This window comes from Vigna unguiculata, chromosome 5 (assembly GCF_037176805.1).
Source record: "Vigna unguiculata cultivar grain cowpea cultivar isolate G323 ecotype 2 chromosome 5, ASM3717680v1, whole genome shotgun sequence".
NCBI classification, from domain to species: domain Eukaryota; kingdom Viridiplantae; phylum Streptophyta; class Magnoliopsida; order Fabales; family Fabaceae; genus Vigna; species Vigna unguiculata.
The window spans coordinates 863,902-889,348 of record NC_140796.1 but is presented as its reverse complement, the minus strand read 5'-3'; the positions used below and the strand labels follow the sequence as shown (position 1 = coordinate 889,348).

General features: G+C 32.0%; 4 protein-coding genes across 7 annotated transcripts; 1 reads left to right on the top strand and 3 right to left on the bottom strand.

Annotated features, from left to right (window-relative positions):
* Positions 1–1,343: 1,343 nt before the first annotated feature.
* Positions 1,344–4,041, bottom strand: LOC114184210 (eukaryotic translation initiation factor 5). 2 transcript variants are annotated; one of them, XM_028071490.2, is made up of 3 exons: positions 3,885–4,012; positions 3,697–3,782; positions 1,344–3,326 (listed from the first exon to the last, which is right to left on the bottom strand). In XM_028071490.2, the coding sequence occupies exon 3, from the start codon at positions 2,941–2,943 to the stop codon at positions 1,615–1,617; it is 1,329 nt and encodes a 442-aa protein (XP_027927291.1). In that variant the 5' UTR covers positions 2,944–3,326; positions 3,697–3,782; positions 3,885–4,012; the 3' UTR covers positions 1,344–1,614. The 2 variants fall into 2 exon arrangements, with proteins under 2 accessions (XP_027927291.1, XP_027927290.1); XM_028071489.2 differs by lacking the exon at positions 3,697–3,782 and having other exon boundaries at positions 3,885–4,041.
* Positions 4,042–6,738: 2,697 nt separating this feature from the next.
* Positions 6,739–7,751, top strand: LOC114185910 (uncharacterized). Its single transcript, XM_028073861.2, has 2 exons — positions 6,739–6,976; positions 7,320–7,751. Exons 1-2 carry the CDS (start codon positions 6,847–6,849, stop codon positions 7,601–7,603), a joined length of 414 nt encoding a protein of 137 aa, XP_027929662.1. The 5' UTR covers positions 6,739–6,846; the 3' UTR covers positions 7,604–7,751.
* A 7,796-nt stretch (positions 7,752–15,547) lies between these two features.
* On the bottom strand, positions 15,548–19,339 carry LOC114183677 (FKBP-like peptidyl-prolyl cis-trans isomerase family protein). 3 transcript variants are annotated; one of them, XM_085673885.1, is made up of 11 exons: positions 19,160–19,339; positions 19,039–19,072; positions 18,816–18,965; positions 18,248–18,333; positions 18,093–18,155; positions 17,547–17,627; positions 17,421–17,465; positions 16,802–16,857; positions 16,283–16,358; positions 16,062–16,206; positions 15,548–15,969 (listed from the first exon to the last, which is right to left on the bottom strand). In XM_085673885.1, exons 1-10 carry the CDS (start codon positions 19,223–19,225, stop codon positions 16,111–16,113), a joined length of 753 nt encoding a protein of 250 aa, XP_085530011.1. In that variant the 5' UTR covers positions 19,226–19,339; the 3' UTR covers positions 15,548–15,969; positions 16,062–16,110. The 3 variants fall into 3 exon arrangements, with proteins under 3 accessions (XP_085530011.1, XP_027926581.1, XP_027926582.1); XM_028070780.2 differs by having other exon boundaries at positions 18,098–18,148; positions 19,160–19,338; XM_028070781.2 differs by having other exon boundaries at positions 18,098–18,148; positions 18,816–18,962; positions 19,160–19,338.
* A 717-nt stretch (positions 19,340–20,056) lies between these two features.
* On the bottom strand, positions 20,057–24,201 carry AR401 (S-adenosyl-L-methionine-dependent methyltransferases superfamily protein). The gene is made up of 7 exons (XM_028069774.2): positions 23,843–24,201; positions 23,175–23,300; positions 22,448–22,648; positions 21,801–21,897; positions 20,985–21,088; positions 20,754–20,805; positions 20,057–20,515 (listed from the first exon to the last, which is right to left on the bottom strand). Exons 1-7 carry the CDS (start codon positions 24,064–24,066, stop codon positions 20,291–20,293), a joined length of 1,029 nt encoding a protein of 342 aa, XP_027925575.1. The 5' UTR covers positions 24,067–24,201; the 3' UTR covers positions 20,057–20,290.
* Between the last annotated feature and the right edge of the window lie 1,246 nt (positions 24,202–25,447).

Here is a 25,447-nt window from a genome sequence, read left to right as displayed (position 1 = left end):
CAGAGGTAAAGATGTAAAACAGAAACAAGGTTGAATTGAATTGTTGTTCTTTGAAATTAGAGCTTCATTTTTGGAAGGAGAACAAATAAGGATGCGAGACATGAAAGACAAGATGTAAAAAGAAAAACTAATCTCTTGGATTCTGTAAAATCCTTGACCCATCCATTTTTAGTCAGAAAATTTATGTTACAAACATAATATAATGTAAAGAATTAAAGAAAAGAAAATACATAACTGAAAATATTAAAATACAATTTATTCATTTGTGATATTTTTATATATTATTATACACGTTAATACTTTTTTTCTTTTTATTTCGTAACCTTATATCGAAAATGTTGAAGCAAGCAGAAATTCTTAACCTACGATCGTATCTTAATGGTATAATTAAATAATAAAATGCAAAAGTAAGATTAAGATAGATTTGATCATATAAATTTTAAAATAAATAATATTAATGCAAATAATTATAAACCATTAATCATTAAGTAAAAAAAATTCATAATATATATCATTACAAAAAACTGTATAAATTTTAAACATAAATTTTAAAATAAAATTAAAGTTTTAAAATCCATCTTAAAAGCACACAAATTTTAACTTTCAAAAAACATTTAAAAATAACTTTGAACAGATTCAAATAAGTTATAAGCTCTCATAATAAAATTAAAAAAAAATATATAAATCGGAAAGGGGAGATAGAAATGATAAATTTATACGATACATGATATAATAAAAAAGAAAAAAAATATTTAATATATATGAAATGAAAAAGTATGTATATCATTGTTTATAAAATAATAGATAGCTTATAGAATAATAGAAGTTCAACTACATTTTTTTTCGTATTGAAATGAAGTTTACGTGAGAAGTGCTAGATTTGAGCCCATATACCAAGCACACCCCGCATCCCGGTATACGGAAATAGAGGAATTAGTATCTGAATAAGAACCACACGCAATTGGCCCAAAATATACCTTACCCAATTCATACTCATCCTCTATCAAAACCTCACCCAACAAGCCAAGAAAACTAAAATTATACAATTACATGCAGATTTCCTAGAATATGATTACTCGATTGATAATCACAATAACAGAAGAAGATATTGTCGGAAGCATCTCAACAAAGACCTCCCCCAACTATCCAACAAAGCTAAAATGGATAAAGAACAAAATATTTTAAGATGACATACAGTTTGACTCAAATATACTCGATCGATTATGATAAAAAGAGTTGTTCTAGCCTCCCCCAATCAAAACCTTTCCCAAATAATCCACCAAAAACTAAAAGTAAAAAGGGTAAAGAAAACACCATCATATTAAAACATTAACATAAAAACATTAGACACAACAGAAAACACCACGTTTTATTATAAGCACAAAACATTAACATAAAAAGCCAAAATACTCAAGAACCAAACACTGACGCGTACATACTAAAAGACCAGACAGGCATGCACCCTTCGCAACAAGTTTGAAAGATCATAGCAGTTCAACAGAGGGGGCCAACAAGACCCTTTATTGGAAATAAAGGACATGACACAAGCAAGCAAACATAAGTACTGGAAAATCCAAGAGTTTTTCTTCCTCCATGATACATAATGATCACATGTTATTCTTCATCCGATTCCGATTCTGCGTTCTGAAGCCAGTCAATGAAAGGTTGAGCATTCTTCCAAATCTTGGAGCTCTTGTTATCGCCTTTCAGTCCCTTTTGATACCACATAACTATGTGCTCTTCCTCCAAGACATCAGCATCGTACAGTGTCTTCAGAACCAGGGCAACCTCCTTCAAAGCATTGGAATTAGACTTGCAACAGAATTCCTCAATAGCATTAAGCAATAAAATCTGGGATCCCTCCTCTGTAACAGAGGCAGCAAAATAGTTCTTCTTCTTAAGAGTTTCTTTACCAAAACCTTTCTCTGTTCCCTCGAACAGAGCTTCAACCAGAGCACTCATCTTTTCTTGAGCAGGTGCAGAAAGTGCTGCAAGACGAGAAAGCAATTCGGTTGCTCCAAGACCTTTCTTCAAATTTGCTTTCACTTCAGCGACTACAGTCCCGTAGTTCATTGAGTTACCATTCTGAGAACCACCATTTTCATTACTTGCTGCTTTTTTCTTCTTCTCTGGTTCATCTGTAGAAAGCATAACCATATCGGCTGTCACAGCGCTTAACTGTTCTTGGATACGTTGACGAGCAGCATCAAGTGACGTATCTGTCAGCCATTGCACGCCATCATCCTCATCATCTTCGTCATGAGCATCCTCTTTCTCTTCAATTTGTCTGTGAGTAGGCGATGTGCGGTCTTCGTCAGAGCCACTTCCTTTCTTCTTTGAAATGGTGGATTTTGCAGTGCCATCCTTTGCAGATGAAGAACCTTTCTTCTTGACATCTTTTTTCACTTTCTTCTGTTCCTCATCAGCCGCTTCTCCTTCCTTGAGTCTCTCCTTCTCAGCTCTCCGCATGGCCTTCTTGTCTTTGGAACCTTTCTTTACTTCTGGAGGATTCTTAACGATGAAGGTAGTCAGCTTGTCTCTCATATCAACATCAGACACAAAACCACAAGCAGCACATTTCAGCTGGATCATCTGGTTCTTGGTAATTAGGATATCAGTTTCAGGGTTTCCACAACCATAACACTGGACATACTTCTTGATGAAATTCTCAAGAAGGCCAGCAAGCTTTGCAGTATCATGGGCTCCATTGACGTGAGAAGTCCCAGTCTTCTCATCAAACTTAGACTGGGCCCCAAGTTCACAACCAAAATACTTTGTCGTGTAAGACGCTGGCCTTGCCAATGCCTTTGCAATATCAACCATATTGACGACATTAGTTTTGATGCCATTACCTCTGCCCTCAATTTTGGTAATCATCCTAGGCATCTTGTACCTATAGAAGGCATCATCGCTGTTTGCAGCACCAATGTTCTGTAAAGCCATGTTGACGGACAAAGTCTCAGAGATGTTCAGTGGCAGCAAACACAAGAATTCAAGTTATACGCAGCAGCAACTTCGGCCTCTAAAGTAGCTTGTAGCCTGGAAGAATCTCCTTCAGGGATAATGGAAGGTGGCCAACCGCTACCACAAAACTGAGTGAATTTCTGGTATGTCTCGCGATGCATACAGATAACTCTCTGCGGTGATGAGGGTCTATAATTTTTTCTAGAAGAAGAAAAATACTCTCCAAGCAGCTCAGTTGCTCCCAAATGGATAGTAGCCTGTTCAAACATGAAAGAAACTTTGACGTCACGCCTTCACCTTGGAATCTGCCACCGCAGAACTTGCACGGATACCAAGCCAACAAAATGAACCTTCAAGAACACCTAAAATTCAAATCGAGAAAAAAAAAACAACTGTTAAAATTACAACATCGAAACTCAAGGCAAGTCCTAATCATAAATAACAATATATTGAAAACCAACAACAAATACCTAGCCAGAACCCATCACGAACAACCAAATCATATACAAGGCCAATGAAAAACCAAGAACATAAATCATTATTCCCAAAGTTTTCATACATCTATCTAAAGATGAGCATCCTAACCCTAAAACGCAAAATAATTTAATCAAATTATTGAGCGTTATCGTAATATCATAAAAAACATAACAGAATCATCGGAAACCTAGAAAACACACATCGAAGTGCCACAACAATAACATTCGAACATTCGAGAAGGAAAAGAGTCATCACATGTGTGGTGCTTCCGATGGAAATCCCCACAAAGAATACGCGTGGCGCCATGATCGATGAGTGTCGATTATTACTAACATTACTATCTGGATTAACATTACAATCACGATGATGAAACAAAAAACATATGTAGATGCAAGTGAATCAGAAGAAACAACCACAACAATAAAGATCGAGAAACGATGTACCTTAGGTCGGATGCAGGAGCGTGTTGCGAGCACAGAGAGAATAAGATAGGGATTAGGGATAGAGCTTGAGGCGGCGCTGTGCCTTCTGTGTTCTGTTCTCTCTAATATTTATAACATGAAAATTAAAATACAGTGCTGTTTGGTTGTTGCGCTATGATCCGGTTTATATTTTGTGGTACCCAAGTTACCACATCAATAATCTTCACTAGGGTTCAATCCTGGCCCTTCATCATGTTAACTTCTTCAACGATTTTCGCGCACCTCCACTTGTAGCCATTCATCACAACTCATCGCACCCATCCAAATTACTACGTCGGTTAAAAGAAAATATATATTAAACGAAAATAGGTTAACATATGTTGGAAAATAAATTTAACATAAAAACCTAATACGCGTCATCTTTATCTCTTTCGTACAAGTTCTTTTATTAAATTACTTATAAATATACAATAATGTGTAAATAAAACACAAGACGTGATAATGGATTTAAAATTAATAAAAAAATAAGCAAACCTGTAATAAATAGTATTGTAATTTGGATACAAAAATATTTATTGGTACAGCGAAAAAAATTGAATGATTGAATATAAAAATAGAGAAATACGTGAAAAATATTATTAGTTTGTTTTCTTCTCTCTCTTATCACATTACCATAACCTACAAGAGTATATTTCAAACACCGTCCACTTATATATTTCTTTTAACAGTTTTGATTTTGATATTTTTACAAAAGTATTTTATATTTATCTAAAATTAAAAGTTCTACTTTTATCCTAATGACTCTGGTTAATAATGTGTTCAACAAAAGTTAAGTGATTATATTAATTGATACGTAGTAATATTTATTACATACCATTTTAGCATCTAAGAAATTCAAGCATTTTGTGAAAACTATAAATAACAATTTCAAAATGCATAAATGTAAAATAATGAGTAGAAGTTATAAAGACCAAAGTCAAAATTGATGGATTTTAGATATACTAGAAACTTATTTTTTCATTGTTATAATTATTTATTGTTGTTATTGTAATAATAAAGCAAAGTAAAGTATGATATAGGTTTAGATAATCTGCAACGTTTAAATTCAAATTTGTTTGGGATCGATATTCAAAAAAATCATAATGGGTTTTGTACTTGTTCATCTACTTGTTCGGCCTATAATTTTCAAATCCATAATTTTTGTTCTACAACCATGAATATTAAAATTACTCTTTTATCTTTTTTAACCAGGTAATCTAGACGTTAAAAATGAAAGAAAAAAATTATACAATTTATAACTTATAAATAACTTTCAGATTATTAAAAAAATGTATAGGTTGTATATTTTGGAAATTATCTGTTCTTAAGTCTCTTCAACTTTTTTTAAAGTCATTTTTAACATATAATTTGAAATTTATTATTTATTTTGATCGTGTAATCTAAAAATAAAAAATAACTTTTACATTGTATAATTTGAAAGCTTTCTAAATTATATAATTCGAAAATAATTTTTTATTTTCAGATTTCACAATTTAAAAAACAGAAAAATGAGAATTTTTATATTCAGGGGATGCAGAACGAAAATATAGAGGTGAATTAAGAATTTGTCTTAAAAAAACATGAAAGTCATAAACGTAACTGTTGAAGCAAGTTAAATATGACTTGGCTGGGCTTGGGTTAGCCCAACAAATGTTCTCCATCAGCAAATCATTTTGAATTAATTGGGCCTGACCCGATAATTGAATAAGGCCCATTCTCATTCTACTGATTTTCAACAGTTAGAAACAGAAGCACAATAGATTATTATCACAACATCGATATAAATCATGAATAAGCATTAAATTAACTGACAATATAAATTTATTTCATGATACTGTCTAAATTTAAATCACTAATTTTATAAATTTATTTTTTAATAAGAATTATTTTGAAGATTACCTGTTTGAATTAATTAATTAATAGTGTGATCCTTGGTTGCTATCCAAAAGAATATCAAAACAATTATATCTTTTCTCAAGAATAAAAAAAAAAGTGGAAAGGATGGAAAATATAATGTCAACGAATCTTGTTGCTGATAAAGACAAAAACGACACACGCTGACTTTTTTTTAAGAAAACAAGTTTGTTTTTTAAAAGGAAAAAAAAAAATGTTGCGAATGGATTAGATGAGTACTACCTTAGTAAATGGTATACATTTTTTTTTATTATAGACAACGTGGTACAAATTGGACCTGGTAAAACCAATGCCAATTCAAATATGACAGACAAATAGATAAAAAAGAAAACATAGACAAATTGTAATTAAAGTATTTTTTTTGCAAGAAATACAGCTTGCCAACAATGTATCGTAAACTGTCTTTGAGATTGAGATTGATATCGAGTTAAAATGTGTTAAATGATCTCAAATCTCAACTTTAAACGTGATACAAATTTAAGATAATGTTTGAAAAATTATATCTATTCATTTTTTTTTTAAATTTCGACACAAAATTAATTATATTAAAGTTCCAAACAGATATTAACTCTAATTTAACGTTAAAAATTAGAAATTAAAAATATATTTAAAAAAAAGTATTGTGCATGCATGAAGTATGTTTATGGGATAATATGTAGTTTAGAGAAGAAAACAAAAATGATTAGTTAGTTAATTAAGCCGGTCACTTGAAGTAATCCATGAATAGATAACACCAAAGTGAGGGTGCTAACCATTTATTAATTGCAACCATGACTTTTCCCACACCCTTTCCTCTTCACGTACGCGTTATCAATTTTATTTATTTTTTATTTATCTCTTCAAAGCATGGCATTTGCATCATGATATTCTTGACCCCTAAAACACCCTTTTCTAGTGTCGTATAAGAGAACTCAAAGGGTACCTACAACCCTAACAAACCCTTAAATATATTCCGCAATTTAAGCTACACCAATACTTATACAAACACCCTTCTCCTACATTTCGTTCCAACACTGGCGAGTGAGTGATAATGCTATTGCTGCAACAAAAAACTGCCATGGCTGCTTCTCTTCCTTCTTTCTTTTTCGTTCGACCAAGAAGGCCATATCTTAAGAGAAGCAATACACGTCTAATCAAAGTTCAGAATTTTCAAGATGAAGGTAACAGTTTAAGTCTAACTCAATTTTACAAAATCAACTTGTAAGATGAGATTTACATGAATCCATATTCTCTACTGGTTTTTCTTGTGTTGTCATTTGTTGTGCTCTTGTTGGTACTTTTAATATATTGTAAAACATCGAAATGAGTGTCCATAAATGTATTTTGAAAGCATAGCAGATAAACACCACAGAGAAAAATCAATAGAGAATTACACCTCATTTATATATTATAAAATTGACTTATTTCTGGTCGACGTGAGATTTACGATACTGATCTCACAGTACTCTCTTTGAAGTTTTGTTGCATTGTTGTGATTAATGATTTGGAATGATGAATGAACAGAGAGATGGACGAGCATAGATGGGGATTTGAATGTTCTGAAGAAGAGGATAGAGATGGTGAGGGTGAAGGAGAGATTGGAAAGGTGTTGCAGATCTCAACATGGTTGGAATTATGTCCCACTGTGTAACGACAAAATCAGAGGAAACAAAGAGTTAAACATAGTTGAGTTGATTGGTTTGGTTTGTGGCACTCTTGGTCTCACTTGCTTTGCTGGAACATTCTTCATTTGCCTTCTTTCACTACTTCTTCATCTCCAACTATTCTTTTTTCCCCATCATATGTAAATGTACAGAGCTTAACAATATTTTGGTTTTTTCTTTCATCCATCGATTGTTTCGTGCGATGGAAACTGTGAGGGGATTACAATTGTTTTAGTCATTGGTACCCTATTTAATGAATTTTAAATTTGGCAATGATATTTTGACTATTAAATTTTGATAACCTTATTTTATAATACGAGGTGTCATCTTTTAAATAATTTTAAAATATTAAAAATGAAAAAGATAAAAAAATGAAAAACCAATTAAAAGATGACATCTAAGATTATAAGAAAAAGTTCAAAATTTAGTAGTTAACAAATATTTTCCTTTTAAATTTGATTGAAGTGTAAGTATCCGTAAGTATCGCTGGTTTTCATTGATGGACAACCATGCAGCCTCGAGGCTCTTATTTATTCGTAAAAGAAAGTAATATATATATATATATATATATATATATATATATATATATATATATATATATATATATATATTAAAAGACAACTTCATACTTAAAGATTAAAAGTAATAACACTATAACTAAATTGAAATAATATTCGAACAATTGACCGATTAATCTATTTGGTGTTATCAATAATCACTATAATAAAAATTGATATTATTTATGCCTAAAACCTATCGGTAATTTTGTATAGGTAATTATCAGAGAAAAAAATTTATTAGAAAATGTCCATAAGTAAAAACGGATGAATTTTTCTTATCAGTACAATTTATTGATAAATATTACTTTTTTTCTTCCTCTCTCTTTCTTACTTTTTTTTTTGTACTTTTAAATTTTTTGCTCTTTTCCTTTTTCTTCGTCTCCTCCTCTTATTATTAGCTATGGTCACTCTTGGCTCCTCTCACCCCTTTTTCTCCTTCTTCTCTAACTCTTTCCTTTTCTCCTTTGTTGCCACCATCACCTTCATCATTGTCATTTTGTTGCCATGTCACTCTGTTGCAATCGTTGTTGCATCGCTAGCCCCTCTTCATCGTCGCATTGGCTCTGACTCTTCTTGTTCTTCTTTTCCTTTTCCACCTTCTTCTCCTATTTTTCCTCCTTTTACTTTTTTATTTTTTATTTTTCTTACACATATTTAATTAATTTATAAACATATTTCACAGTATTGGAAGAAAAATTTAGTATTCCATTTATCAACAAATTTTAAGAAATTAAATTACAAACAAATTTACCAAAAAATGTAATATCATTTTATCAACCAAAAAATTCAACACTTACAATTTTACTACGAATTCTGACAAAATTTATCAACAAATAATTCTTTCATTAATTTAAATTTATCGACCAGTTTTATTGGCATATTTATTTCTATCGATAAAATTTATCAAAAAATTATGTTTTATCAACGATAAAATTGCATTGGTAATTAAATAATTTCTTGTATTGATCATTTGTATTTTATTTTATTATTAAACCATTGATATAAGATAGGAAGTTATAGATGTAGTTGAAAGTTTATTATTGCTTTGTCTCTCTACATAAATAATATTGTATTGTATAATAAGGATTTATCCCTAATTCCTTGAGTTAAATGCTTAATAATGTGAATGAAATTTAATTGAAAATAAGGCTACTTTACTTTATTATAAGTAAAATTATATCGGTAATAATATAAATATGTGACAATTTTCATGCATGAGTTGTTCATTATTGTGATTTTATATAATCATATTTACTATGTAATTTTCTTTCGGAAGTGAGATTTGAAAATACTTATTTAAAATATGGTAAAGATGAATTTGGATTCTATACTAGATCTTTCTGTGTTGTTTTTCTATTGTGCCTCTATAATACATGAATTAATTATCACTAATTTTAACGTTTTAAAATATATTAAAAAGATATTTTAAAGTACCAATACAATATTTTTTTAATGCTCATTAGATAGCAACATCTAAGAAACCAATAGAGAATCTGGACTCGATCAAGATTCATAATCAACTAAAAAAGAGGTCAAATTAAAACACATATGAATGGACAATCATCATCTTATTAGTTGCTTTTGTAAAGATGAATTAACTTATTTTTTTATGTGATGTCAAAGTATATCTTAGTGAGACTTGATAGCACTAGTGTAATAAGGACTTTTGGCCCCGGTTATTTTCGTAATTCTGTTTCAGTTTTAGAACGGAGACATATTGGGGTGAGGCCAAAATGGGAGACCTTTTGGCCCCGGTTATCACCCGAGGCCATAGAGTCGTTTTCTGCCTCGGTTGTAGTGGGACCCGAGGCCATAGAGTCGTTTTCTTTTTGCGCCTGGAACGACAATGCGTCACAGCGGTGCCAGGTTCTAGTTTGGTTTTCTTTGCAGATCTGTCATGGTGCCTACAGCACGAGGAGGTGTTGTTCTTTCGCCTCCATGGAAGTGTCTCCATCTGCTCGAGCTGCAACTCCAACGGTTGGGTTAGAAGCCCCGTGAGATATTCAGTGAAAGCCATGTGGAGATGGTGAAAGCTGGTGAAAAATGGGCCAAAGACACTGCTAGTTCATTCACTCTCGTGGGTACTCTTATAATCACCATCATGTTCGCAACGACTTTCACTGTTCCCGGTGGAAACAACCAAGACGGGGAACCCATCTTCTTGCGTGACCAGATATTCACTTTGTTTATCATAGCAGATGCAGTATCGCTCTTTACTTCCTCCACCTCTGTCCTCATTTTCATTGGGATCCTCACTTCGCATTTGCTGCAACTCGCCAGTGGTGGTTCTCGTTTTCGCACTGTGGAGGCGTCATCGTCTTCGTTTTCGCGCAGCAGCTTGCAGAGAGAAAGAGAGAGGAGAAATGCGCAGCGCAGGGAAGGAGAAAAGGGGCTCGCGAGTTTTGTGCCCTAATTAAACTATATGGCCTCGATTCAATTAATAACCGAGGCATATAGCCCTATTTGGCCTCGGTTCAGTGCCACCTGAGGCCAAAGATGTTACGGCTACTGCATTTTTGAAATAACCAGCCACGTTTTTGGCTTCGGGTTTGTGCAACCGAAGCATATGAGCCACTTTTGACACCGGTTTTTTTTGAACCAAAGCATATAACCTTTTTTGCTTCGGGTTTTAGCTGAACCGAGGCATAAAAATTGTCTGAAATTGCAAAAGTGTCACCGTGCCATTATATGCTTCGGTTCCTGGTCAACCGAGACATATAAGGCGAGGTAAAAAGCAAAATCTGACTAATATAGACTTATTGTGTCATTTCCAGGTTGATATACCCACAAATATCTAGTTTAATACACAAATGTATATACCTAGTAAGGGTGTATGTAGGAAATTATGCTGAAAATCTAAAGTCAAAGATTTTATAAAAAGTAACCTATGTTTAAATCTCTTTTTAATAAAAAAAGAAAATAATTTAGAGACCAAATACTCAAGAGGCCTAAAATGATCATATGAATGAAGAAAAATATAATAGGTCTTCTAAAAAGTTATTAATTAATCTAAATTTACTTGCTTAAAAAGTAAAAAAAAAAAAAAACAAACAAGAAATTGCGTTCAAGAACATGATAGTTGGCTACTTGAAAGTTTTATTTATCTGTTTTTAGAAAAGGTTATAGTAAATATACTTTTACAAATATAGATCTTTCAAAATATTTTATTATTATTGGATGACCTTTTAAATTAAAAATTTTTAAGTTAAAATGCTTATCTATTAATTTTTGTTCGTAATTTTAGAATTCTTAATAATATTTTGCCAATAAAGTGTACACATGGTACTTAGAAAATAAAGTGTCTTTAACACTTTTAAAAAAGAATTTCTCTTTCCATAGAGTTCTTTCTCATCTCCTTAAGCTTTTGCTTTAAACTATAGCAATCGCCGGTGCTTTGCACAACTTACAAAAACCAATTCAAATTCAAATAAAAAAGTTACAAAGCAAAAACAAGTATAATACAAAAGTTTGATGCAGGCTAGCAAACCAATATATATATAAAAGATTATTAAATCTCAAAAGTCATGAAAAAATGGCTTTTAAAATCTTTGTTAATTAAGAAGAACTTTTCCAATTAAGTTCTAACATAACATAACCAAATAAATGAATAGGAATATATAATTAATTTCACTTATTTTTAAAACAACGTCAACATACTAAATTTATCTTCATAAGACAATGATAACGTCATTGATGTAAATAATTAAAACAACATCATCACGATGACTAACATCATAAAAAAAAAATGTTGTTAATGCTTCTATATTGTCATTATTTTAGATTCTCATGAAAATAAGGGCCACTTCCAACAATACTATCTCCCTCAAACCATAATTAATTTATATTTTTAGCAGTTTTCCCCTCACGTTATGTTCAACTTTTCGAATGATCTTGTTTTACCAAAAATACGAGATTTGTTTTCTTCAAAAAGGAAATTATTATATTTAAAAAAAAAAAAACCTATGTATCTCGAAACATATAGTTAATACTATGACGCATAATTAAAGACAAAAGTTGGAAGATTAAGTGAATCGAGTTTGAAAAGACGCCATAATTTAAAACGTGCATCATGCAAATGAAGCTTTTTCCCTTTTCCTTTGAGGAGGCAATGCTCTTGCTTACTTACATATATGGCCATATATAAACGACAATTTTGTGTTATTTTTATTGTAGCTACTCCCAACATAAACGACAATGTTCCCTTCTTTAATCACCCCTTGCCAATTAACAAGACATAGAAATTAAAGAAAAAAAAGGAAGAAGATTTCCATGCATCACCTTAACGTTGAGAATATGATAGAATCAAAGAAATAGATACTCAACCGAATGTAACTTTAGCTATATTCTTTATGGGAATTAGGGTTTTGGTTTTTCATATTTTCTTTCTTCCATAGCACTATTTTTCATCTTTTTTTCTTTGTTTCTTTTACGTTCTATCATACATCAAATCTCTTCATCTTTCACTTTTCATATAATATATCTTTTATATATATATATATATATATATATATATATTAAAAATTTTAAAGTGAGAAGAGGAGAAGGTTCATCTATTTTTTCTAAGATCCGCCATTATACATTTTGTACCGATGAAAAAGTTAAAAAAAAAAAACTAATAAATTTAATATCTTAAAATTTCAAGTCAGAAGTGATAACACATTTTATTTTATATAAAATACAATTTTCAGACTTATAAATGAATCTTAATAATTTAGTCAAATTAATATTTTGTTATAAATTCAACTTTATAGTTTTCACATATTTTTTGGAAGAAACCTACGATGTCTCTTATTTTCTCTTCAAGCTTTGTTATTAAGATTGTTATAAAGTGAAAACTATCATTTTCGGAATAATAATAATAGTAACTTTCTTTAAAAGCTGCAAAAACTAAATCTAAAAATAGTTAAAGATTTTAAAATAAAAATATATAGAGTTCGACTAATTAAAAAACATATGATTTTTTTTTTCATTTCACATGACAGATGCATTGGTAGGGACCAAATCAATACTTAGAAAAATAATATGATTAATTATTAGTTTTTTCATGAATGTTTAAGGTATTTGGCATTTATAATAAGAGATATTTGTGTAAGTAGGTGTGAACTATGAAATAATAATACGATGACAGTTAGCAACAGTAGAGAATGAGATGAGAATAACAACTGTTATGCCTAAGATGTTTTGTCTGAAGATGACAGACACACTTGGTACCTAGCTGCATGCAGCAACCAATATTAACCAAACGCGAATCCAATTGTTGAAGTTGACGAAACATTATATTTGTTTCATAATTTCTTGTTCTTTGCTGTCTTTGAAGTTTAAGCCCCTAATTCCCTTAAAAAAGTGACTATGGTGTCTTCACTTGATGCACCACACATAACTGCATAATATTCGAACCAATTATTAGGCTCCAACAACTGGCCATTTCGAAATTTAAGCCATTTATGATCATCATTTGTTCGTATAATGCATTATATATCTCAAACACAATCACAAAACTTTGATTGCTCCAAAACTAGATTTTATTTTAATTCTATTCTTTTTCCACACAGTAAGGTGAGTCTTTTTATTTGAAAAAATATATATTATTAGAGAAATCTTATAGTACAAGAAATTTTTGTTTTAAAATTATTCACTGTCGGAATAAATCTGAGTATGTATTTCCTCAAAATTATGTTTTTTTTTTAGAGAAAAGTCTAACTTGCATTGAAATGATAATGTATATATAAATGTTCTCATTTAAAACAATAGGCAACTTCAGATTAATTCCAAGCCCTCATGTCTTTACTATAGGTGAATAAAAAAGAATAAATAAATTACATAATTTCATCATTATGTACTATTTAGTTCATGTATTTTGATATATAGTAGGATCGATTTAGCAATGAAATTTTTTGATAGTTTATATAAGATTTATAAATCTAAACTTTGTCAGTATGATGCATAAAAAATAATAAGTTAATGTATTCTTGTCATTTTGCTCTTGTTAACAGTGACGAAAACAGCGTTAGGAAAGACAAAAGTTATAGATTCACAGAGAAGAATAGAGTTTGTAAAATATTTTTCCAAATATTTATGGAGTTTAAGGAATTATTTTGATCCATATGAGTTCTCAAACCCTAATTTATTTAAAGAAGGATAAAAAAATTATGATTTTATTAGTTTTCAAAACATTGTCCAATCACTTTGTTTAAATATATTTTGGGATAGATCTGTTATGAGATGTAGATTCACCAAATTCTATCACAAAATCCAAATCCCATGTCGTTTTTGAATAGTTATTTTTTTTTCTGATCAGCGTCGGTTTTGAATAGTTAATCCAGAATTTGTTGAAAAAGACGAATTGGTTAACGTTATTGTGCACGAGCAGAACCGCGTAAATTTTGGAGCTATGCTTTAGTAAATTAAAAATATTATCCTCCAAATAAAAAAATAAATAATATTATCCTTCAATCTGTTTATCATGTTTTTATATGTATCCATCCCTTCATTCCCATTCTCGATCTTACCGAATCCTTATAATTTTTACTCTTTTTTTCATAAATTGAATTCAAAATTAGACTAATTATGACGAGTTATTTTTACATGTTTTAATTATATGTTAATAATAACCGATTTAATAATAATAACAATAATTAAAATAATAAACATTAAATTTATGTGATTTACCATGACTTAAAATATCTTCAACTATTGTTTATATGATCTTATAGTTATTATTAAGTTGTAATTAAGTTGCAACTTTTGTTGTTGTATTGTGGAAAAATGATATGAAAAGATTAATTACATTTTTTTTTCTATTAGTATATGAATATATGTTTTTAGTGCAGTGCAATCAAATTCAGCATGGGTGTATTCTATCATTTACTTTTATGTATCTTTTAAGGTTACACGAATAAAAGAATATAATAAAATTTATTGATTTTAACAAGATAATGGAACAATTTTCTACTTAAAAAGAAAAGCTTTCATAATGGTAACCAAATATTTTAATTCCAATTTTGCAAAAGTCACTTGTTTTGATCACTTTTTTTAAAATTACTTTATCAGGTCTACACAATCTAGTCCAATTTCATGTGATTTTATCTTGCAATAATCCTTTGGCAATTACTTTATGCTACCTATCATTTTTTTTTCTACACTCTATCACTTCTCTTATCACTTCCAGAATTTAATTTCAAGAATACAATAAACAATTCCAGAGTTTTTTTTTTTTTCCTGAAATCAATCACCCCCTCTTTTAAGAAAAACATTTTTAGGAAACTTTTGATGGGATAGAAGATGAAATTTGATAGAGTGCAGGAAGCTTTAGCCTAACCTTTTTTAATTGTTAACAAACAGATGGAATTCACTCTCTTCCACAAACTTCCATCGTCCTTTCTGATTACTTTTATTGTTCCAAACACATCGGTGAATTTCACTTTATTTATTATTTTACATATTTTCATTCATCCTATTCTTCTTCTCAACCACACAACATGAGAGTGCACAATAACTATAAAAAAGAGTGTTGTATAGGACCAAAACAAGGAGAAAAAATGGTGATAATTGGATAGTGTTTGGTTCGGATGACTATTGCTGCTTTTGAAAGCATTGCAGAATGGATATAAATAGAAGTTGTAAGAGCTATCACGACAGCTATTATGTTGCAGTGACGCAATCCTTTCTTTGATTTCTATTTGATCATATGATGATCCATCCCATGTACTTACAGTCCCATCCGGTAGATTCAAGTTTGCAATATTTGGGGGAAGAATTGGTTTGGATGCTTCATATGTTACTGTTGCTGGGGAGACCAACAAGGAAGACCAACAAGGAAGACCATAATATATATTTACAACTCAACATCTATTCCCGAGGCAAATTGACACAAGCATAAAGTATCAATATTAACAAAATTTCCAAAGGACAGAACAGTTGTTTGCATGCATCCTCTCTAAATAGGTAGACCTACAATAAAAGCACAAGTTACTAAAAATAGCCTAAGGCTTTAAAAATTTAAGTCAATTGTGTATCTTTATGCTTAAGAAAGGGAATCTAACCTCGATGTTCTGAAGATGAATTTTGAGAGTCATTTTATAATCCGGACAATCAATTCGGAATAATCTTCAACAGCTCAATATCAAACAAGAGAGTCTTGTCTATCAGCCCTTGATTCCTCAACACAAAAGCCAAGGCTCGTTGGCCCTGTAAAATATATTTGCATTGCATCTTCTTCATAATCCATTCAGATAGTGGATGAACATAGACATTCACTTCTTACCGAGAATGTTGTTGGTCTTGGGGCACCCTTGTTGAAATCATTCTCAGGATATCCAAGTTCCGGGGGCACAATTATCCTACATCGTTGACAAACATAATGAAATTTGCATCTCTCTACCTGTACGTTTCTTTCCGCAAAAATGAACCCAAAATACTTTTGCAACATTTTCTTTCGTATTCAGATCTTTTATGGACTAAAATGATTTAAATAGAAGATTTTAAACTCAACAGTCCCACTAACTCATAATTTCAATTAAAAAAATGAAAGTCAGGATGTTCCACAAATTTAGAGTTAGAATTCACAAAGTTGCAATTTAATAAAATAAGATTACACTTCATGAACTTGCAACTGCTAATTATAGGCGTGATATGCATGGCGCTACTTTTCAATTAGATGTACTTCAAAATATTATTCTTTGCAAAAGAAATAAAGATCAGGCTATTGTGATGGCAGGAAAGAACTTGCTCATAAAAAGCCTATAGAATGCATCAAATATTTCTAGCAATATAGATGCAGCACCTTCTAATGCCCCCAAGAGCCATGCCCGAAACAGCCTCTTCAAAAGCAGGTATCACCTGAACATTCAACAAGTATACATAAACAAGTTGCATGTCACTCGCAGGAAGCATCTAGTGGACAATGCCCAACAAGGATTTAGTCCCACAGTCAAACGGCAAGGGAACACCTTGCAGTCTGTTGAAAAAGCATATTATATTACTCATAATTTTGTTATAAGAGTGGAACCAAACAATGGCATTACAGGATGGTGTACAAGCGTAATGCATGCATAAAAGAGTACCAAAACACCAGAAACACAAGGAGCTGATACTTACTTGCACAAAGGGGTTTTCAATAAATATATTTCTTTTGCATTAGCAGTTACTTGGGAGAAAATCCTAAACCCCACTATTTCCAATTGTGGAAATACGAAATTACTAAAAAGAATGTAAAGTATAAACTATTTAACAAAAGAAATAGCAGTTTAATTATGACCCTATCACATCCTGTATCACTTGGTCCATATCCTAGAAGCAAAAAGCCTAAACATTGTTCATGAAATAATATTCAAAATGTATAAAAAAAATCCTATTCAAGTTGCAAGGAACCAGTTTAATCATTAAATGATAATGTCTCTCACCTCATTATAACCTATTTTGAATCTGAAGAAGTCTTTGTCATCACCCTGCATGATAGAAAAATAGCAGAATGTGTCTAATAATCAATCACACCTACAGTATTGATTTACAAAATGCAAATTTCATACCTCAAAGGAACCGCCCTTGGTTTTATTCCGTGCTTCAAATATGCGGCCATAATAACCTATGGTGTAGCCATCCCAGTCAACCTGAATGGAGTTAGAAAGCCAAAGTTGTTTCAATTATTTCAATCAGAAGGGAGAATAATTCTTTAGAACATGATGTAGATACCTTGCAGTTGTAAAAATAATTGCAGGGTGTTCTGTTGTAAATCTTTCCATTCAAAACTAATCAACACTATTTTCATTTTTTCTACCCATATTTTATTGAACCCAATAATTTTTTAAGGGTTTACAAGTGCGCAAACTACAGTCGAAGAAATCAAGGCCATTCTAATTTTCTTTAAGTTGCCAAATCTGACATAAAGCCATACCATACAAACAAAATCATTTCAGTGAACCAAGAAAGTTTGCTAACTAGACTCTAGAGTACCAAAGAAATTTTGATGTTGAGAGAGTTTTAACTTTTTCATAAAAGGCTATATCAGACTTCTAATTTCTAACCAACAACTACAACAAAAAATTAAAACAAAAAAATGCCGAACGTCTCAGTGCCTTACCACTACTGTCTCTCCCATCTTGGGTTTGGGGCCATTCCCCGGTCGCAAGTCCTGTATTCTTAATGTACATAAATTAATAAAAACATTAATAATAGAAAACATCTTAATTAACCAGTAATGTATATACAACTACTACTACCACTACATCACCTTATATTGGAGTCCTGATTCAGTTTCTGTGTAGTCTGGGTATCGCATTTTTGTCTTGCCATAATCCTTCCCTCGAAGAGCTGGCACTGTATTCACAAATTCTGGATCACATTGCAAGTCTTCGTAGCCTTGATAGTTCTTATTTTACACTTTCTAAATCAATTTGTAGCTCAGCACAGCACATGTCATATTTATTATTTGGTTAAAAATACAGCAAGCTCTCCATTTGGTCTCTTTGCTTAAAACTTACTAAATAGGATTCGTGTAAAATATGATCGATTTGGTTATGGTCACCGTTACTTTATGCTTTCTTTGTTTAGTGTCCCTATATACACATACATTTTTAGAATAGCACATTCCCAATTTGGTTTCTACAAATACAGCAGTTTCCTAAAGGTCTATGTATGGATAGAGACAAATGGAGAATTCGCTGATACAAATAAATTATATGTCTAACCTTATTATTACTATTATTGCAACATCAACAACATAACGTGCAATAGTAAATATCATCATCATATTCAAAACTGAAAATTGAGACGTAGGTTGAGTTTTATAGCGTTATTACTATCGACAAATTCAGCGGCCAAAGCGATTTGGCGAACTGAAGTGCTGCACAAGGCTCCGGCAACAATGGCGACGGAAGAGAGAAGCATCTTTCTTCGTTCGAACGATGGCACACAAGAACAACTTTCAGTCCTGCTGTTGATTCTCCCTGCTGAAAAGGTAGCATAAATGAGAGAGTAGAGAACAGTAAAGTATCTTAATAACTGTAACGAAACTGAGCGCACCAGAGGAAGAAGAATCGGAGATTTTCTTGGGATCCTGGGAAAAACCGCAATGGTTGGTGAGTATGGTAATGGAAAAAGAAAACAGAGTTAGATTTAGAAAAGGAATGAAGAAATAGCGTACCAGAGATTGAGAATTGGGGAGGGAAAGAGATGTGAGAGATAAGGACAAAATTGATGCCATAACCATAAAATAACAGAGGAATGTAGAAGCGTCGAGGGAAGTGAATGAATTGGGTTTTGAGATTGAGTTGTGGTGAGTGGAGGAGAATACGTCCTAAGGTTTATTGCCTCTCATTAGGCTCCGGTTCTTGCTTCTTTTTAATTCCTTTTTCTCACATTTTCATGTGTGAACAAATAAATAAAATTATAATTAAATACTATTAAAAAAATTAATAATAATTTCTTTTATCAGACAACAAAAATTTAATAAAAGAATGTAAAAGTTTTAAATTTCAATATATTTTTTTTAAAAGATCAATTAAAAATATCTAAGAAAAAACTCAAAACTTAATGATATTACTATTTCAATATATGCAAAGTTAAAGTGATTTGACTTCTTTAAAAAAGTTTCTTTTAATTTACATATAGAAGCTAGTTTTTTTATTGAAGAACAACGTTTTTTTTTTTTTCAAATAGACACTTTCAAAGAAACTTGTCCAAATGAATCATCATAAAGATAAAATCCTTCTGCAATTAATGGCGTACCTTCTTTCAAAAAGTCTGGCTTAATTAATTGACGCTTAACTAATTGAAGATTGTAAATAAGTTGTTGCAAATTTATTGGTGCGAAGTACAACTCTCCCATTGAATAAAACTAAATACTATATTTTCTAACCAATCTTTCTACAAATCCTACTTCTTTGAATAAAAAAAGAGTTAAACAAAAATTGAATTCAATTAATGCTTTAGAAACGAGAAAATCAGTAAAATGATTTAGGGGGTTTTTTGAACTTTTCGTTATATATTGTTCCATCGACCTCATTGTAATTAAGTAACAAAGAACCACAGTAACATAACATTTTGCCACGCTGAACCAGTTGTATTTCCCCTTTCTAATGTAAAAGTATAACTCCGAACGATAACAACTATCCACCCAAAAGAAAGGAACAAGGTAAACTTCACATAATTCTTATAAAACTATTTACCCCTCGACAAAAAACAAGTTAGGAACATGCATCTACCTATTACGCACACACAACTTCAAATCCATTTGACAAGAGTCCTAAATCATAAGTGAAAATGACAGGCTTATTCATTTCCTAAGGAATGCCACGGTAGCAACACGGGAGCCTACGGATCCACCAAACATGAATGTCGGATATGTGCGTACATGACTAACATACTGAAATGGGGGCTCTCTGCACGATTCCTCGTCCTTGCTTGCCTCAATTTCTTGAGCAGTAGAAATTTTTCGTTGGTTGAAACTTTCCACTTCTTGTATCAACTCATCCTTTGTACTGTTACATGATGTGATCACCTTACAACAAACAAGCAGAAAGTATTATTAAGTAGCAAGAGCTGCTGCAACTATATCACGAACACAGGAATTTGGGAGAAAGATAGTGAGTGAACAAACAGAGATCAAGATCAATAATAGTTTAATGAATAAAAATAATCCCACTTAATAACAGGTACAGTCCATGCCATGACCCACAAAACTTGGTAGTAAATTTAAACATTCAATATCAGATTTGAATGATTTTTTAAGTGCTTACAAGGATTCCACCAGGAGCAACCAACTTCGAAACAGAATCCCAATACATCATCCTGAAATTAAGAAAGCAATAATATAATTCCACGGTACCATGTAAAGTAGACTCTTTTTCGGAGAACGAATAAGTACGAGCAAGAAAGAAATGTTAAACACAGGTTGATAAAGCAAAATAACATCATTCCAATAGACTTATGATAGAATCATGGAAAACAGAACTAACTATTTTCTTTACCTCTTGACAGGACCATCAGGATGCAATCCAATAGCATCGAGCGTCCCTTTATCCATTACAAGCTGAAACTCTTGTTCTAACTTAGTCTCAAGGACATCGTCAACCTTAAAATAGTTAAACCCAATGCATTATGCACAAGACATTTCAAGAATGTAATGATATGATAGTTTGTATGCAAAACAGGGATGCCAAGATACAACTTGGAAGGTCAACCACAAATGCAATTTATCAAATACAAGAAAACATAATGAAATGTGATAAAAGTGTTACGAATATATTAGAATATATTGGAACTAGATGATAACGTGTTTAGTAACATAAATTCTTCCACCTGGTTCATATTTCTCATGCACTTGGTTTACAGTAGTAGCTCCTATTATGTCAGCTCTGTATTGATTTTCCACTAAACACGTTATATTTACTGTCTATAAATGGAAGGCCAGCGACTGTCAACTACAGACGGATACTAATAATAGGTTGGAAGTTAATCATTACAAAAGCCCATGAAGACCCGTCAGATTATCGGAAAAATGGCAAGCTAAAATCAGACACTACTGGTTCAACCTGTGTGAAACTAAAGGATTGCATATCATCATTTATAAGTTTGCTGAAAAATACTCGCAGTATTAGGATTGAGAATCAAGGGGAATAACCGGATAGGGTAATGTTCACTTATCAACAGTACAGCAGTATGTTTAGCATGCTAAACAGACAATCTCAGATACTAGTAATCTACTACCTTTGGGATACACAAGGAAACAATTAAGCAGAACTGTGCATTCAGAGATGCATATAAACACTAAAACTAGAACATACCAAAAATTTGATGTTGGAAAATCCATCACGATCAGCAAGGCTTTGGGCAAGGTTGACAGCCCTCTCACTATAATCAGTTCCAGTTAAATCAGAGAACCTGAAAAGAAGGCAAGATTTGGTTTCATTCCAAGAAACTTTCTTCTAACCAGTACGGTTTCGAACTAAATTTTCATTTTTAATCATTTAATTTATTTCCTTTAAAAAGATAATCATGAAACACATAAGATTATTTTTAAACGAGTTTGGTATAGAAAAATCTCATCCTTATAGCTTCAATGGCATGCAAGATCATGAGCTTATATTACATGGATTGATTTGATTCAAGTATTTAATTAAATTTTCATATATTTTTATAAATTACTTAATATAAACCATTTATTACCTTTGCCGCCGAGAAATTATCATTAAAAAAGTGTTCACATATTTATTTGGTACAAATAGTAAACCCTTCTGCTGTCCATCAATTAGAACAAGGCGCTGAGACATTTTTGTCGATAGAAGAGAAGATGGATGGTAAAATATTGTTGCAAAATTAAAGAGAAAGACAATGGTCTTTGTGGTTATTTAGAAATATATATTTTCATTTATTTACACACACATATATTAGTATAGTTGTCACCAAAATATGGCCAAACATGAAACCATACCCTTGTTTAGCTAATTCTTGAAGAAGTAAACCATTGCCAGTTCCAATATCTAACACGCTCCAACTAGACAAAAGTTTATCATCTAGTTCACTAGCTTCAGCCTTAACAGCATCAACATCATTTGGTATGCGACCTTGAGAAATTTCAACACACAAGGCTTTTGTCCAAGATGCAACAACTTCCATCACATCAACTCCAAACCTACATAAATGGAAAAAACAAGGACAAAAAAACATAACTAAACATTATTGCTATGAAAACCCAGAGAATACATCACTTCCAACAAATTGCATATAAATGCATCAGTGTCTAGAAGTTGACAAGTTCAAATAAACTTTAATAGAAAGCAAAAGGGAAGCCACGGTTCTTTATTATTAAGGAATACAGGTATAGAATCTCAGAATTATAGGCCAGACTGGAAAAATATGAAGCAGTGATCCGAACAAACAAATTTCTTCCTCACTGAGGGGAAGCAGAGAATCAAATTCAAGGTGTGTAAATGATGCTATATAATATTTCTAACTAATTCTGTTACCATACATAAGTTCCTAAAAATGCTCATCCGTCTTTTCAGACACAAAAATAAAATCAGAATACATGTAATCTTGGTGATCCAAAATCAGATTAAAAATCACTATAATTCTCCACCACTCAAAAGCATAGTTAACATCTACACCGAAGTCATGTAGACCAGCAAAGCACGTTATGCAATCGAAGTTTTATTTACCAGACTTCACCAGTATGACCATGTTCACGAAAATTTGTAAGCTCGTCCGCATATGCAGCATCCCAATAACTCTGAAATCCAAGCATGGATGAGACCGCTTCAGAATCGGGTTCATCCTTATCAGAACTGCACGCAGAAAAATGAACAGGGAATAAGAAAAGGCCGTCTGTATCGGTGAATCCAGAATGACGATTCAATCATACAAACACGATTTCCCAACCGTAAATCCTCAAAGAAAATCTCAAATTCCAAAAATCCACACGGTTACAAAGATTCAGATCCGATCCATAAACTATCAGCGGACATCAAATATAAACCACCGCCACTCCCCTAAAATCAAATGCCAAAAACCAAACTAACCAGATCTTAACATTCTACTTCACTAACGTCCTCTTCCTCCTAACATTAATTCAAATTATTTCGGTTAGAGCTAAACAACGTGTTTTAGTTTCACCTTATGCGTATTCAAGAACTTGCAATCTCAAAGCATAACAAGTACCGAAGAAGTAATGCAAACAATGAATTATAAATCAACTCCGACACAGTCCAGTCCACAGAGCAGCACTTTACAAAACACAAATTGCAATTAATTCGATACAATCTCGTGTTCATTAAAAGTTCAGAGCAAGGCGCGAGCGTGAGTGAGAGAGAGAAAGAGAGAGGAAAACCTGTAATCAGAGTTAGGTCGAAGGTTGGCGTTGGAGAGAGCTTCGGCAGCGTCGGCGTGGCGCTGGTCATCGTCCAGAGTGCTTCCGTACTCGCTCTTGATTGACCAGGAATCGGCGGCTACGGAGCGGTCGTCGTCGGAGACCAGATCGGAGGCGGCGACAGCCACCGCTCGAGACTGTTGGGAGACGTCGGAGTCCTCCGGTTGCAAGCGGATTCCTGCCATTGAAGAGAGAGAGAGAAAGGAATTTGGAATCGCGCTCTGAATCGTCTGTAATATGTATATGTAACGAAATGCGTTTGTTTGTTGGTGCTGACCACTTTCTATTACTTCCACTGCATAACGCAGCACCCGTTGTGTGCGAGAGACGGAGTGTGACTGAATGAGTTTGTCACGTAATCACCGGGTACGGGTTTTCGGATCCAAGTCTCCATCAACTCCAATTGCACATACCAACAAAGCATGCCCATGCCTACTTACTTTTCTTTACCCTCCTTTTTCACCTTTACTGATTAGAGTTTATTATGCATGTGTATGTGTAGTAAGATCACACACCTTGACAAATTAAAACTTTTCTTTTATTAAAAGTCATATTTTACATTAAGAAATAATAAAGAAACTACTTTTTGTACCTCGATAACTATTTATTTATTTTTTATTAGTGTTAGCCTGATACTTTTTACTTGGTAAAATAAAAACTTTGTTTGAAACGATTTTTAAGATAATATTATGAAAGTAAAATTTTAATATATGATAAGTTTGAGATTAAATATAACCAAAAAATTATATATCGACACTACGTATGCTATTTATTCTTTTAATTTACATATACTTTTCAAACTAATTTATGTAGATAGGATTTTACTTTTAATGGAAATAGGTTGAGGAATATCAGGTTTGTAAAATTGAAGTTATATTTCTTACATATTATAGTTTTTTAAGTTTAACTTATCATTTATTAAAGTTTGAATTCAAATTCGTGAGTTAAAGTGATTTATTACGGATTCAATTTATATTGGGTTGAAAAAATAATTAATTTTTTAAAATATAAGTCAAATTAGAGAAGGTCGTTTAATTTTAAATTTGAACTAGATTGAATATGGGTTGACTCACAACCCCACCAACAATAATACTTTATTAATTTTGTTACCATTTTCACAAGTTTTTAACTATTTACTATTTTTAATTGTTTAGGTTGACAATTTAATCTTTTTAAATATTAGAATGATGTTTAATAATGTTTGAATAATTATATGTTTAATTTAGGCTTAAATACCTTTTGGTCCTCGTTTTCATAGTGTTTGTTGCGAATGGTCCTCATTTTTTACATAATGTTTAAAATGGTCCTCATTTTTACCGAATGTTTAGAATGGTCATCATTTTCGCAATTTGTGTTTTATTTGGTCCTTTTCTGTAACGTCGTTTAAATCATTAACGAAGCATTGTACATGTGGCACGATTTGTATTAGGGTGTATTACGTGTACTGTACAGGTGACTTAATTAGATATTTGGGGATAAATAAGTGAGCTAGGGTTTTGGTAGGGAATGTTTGGGCAGTTGGTGAGTTTTGACAATCTTGTTCCTCCATTCCCAATTGGTATTGCT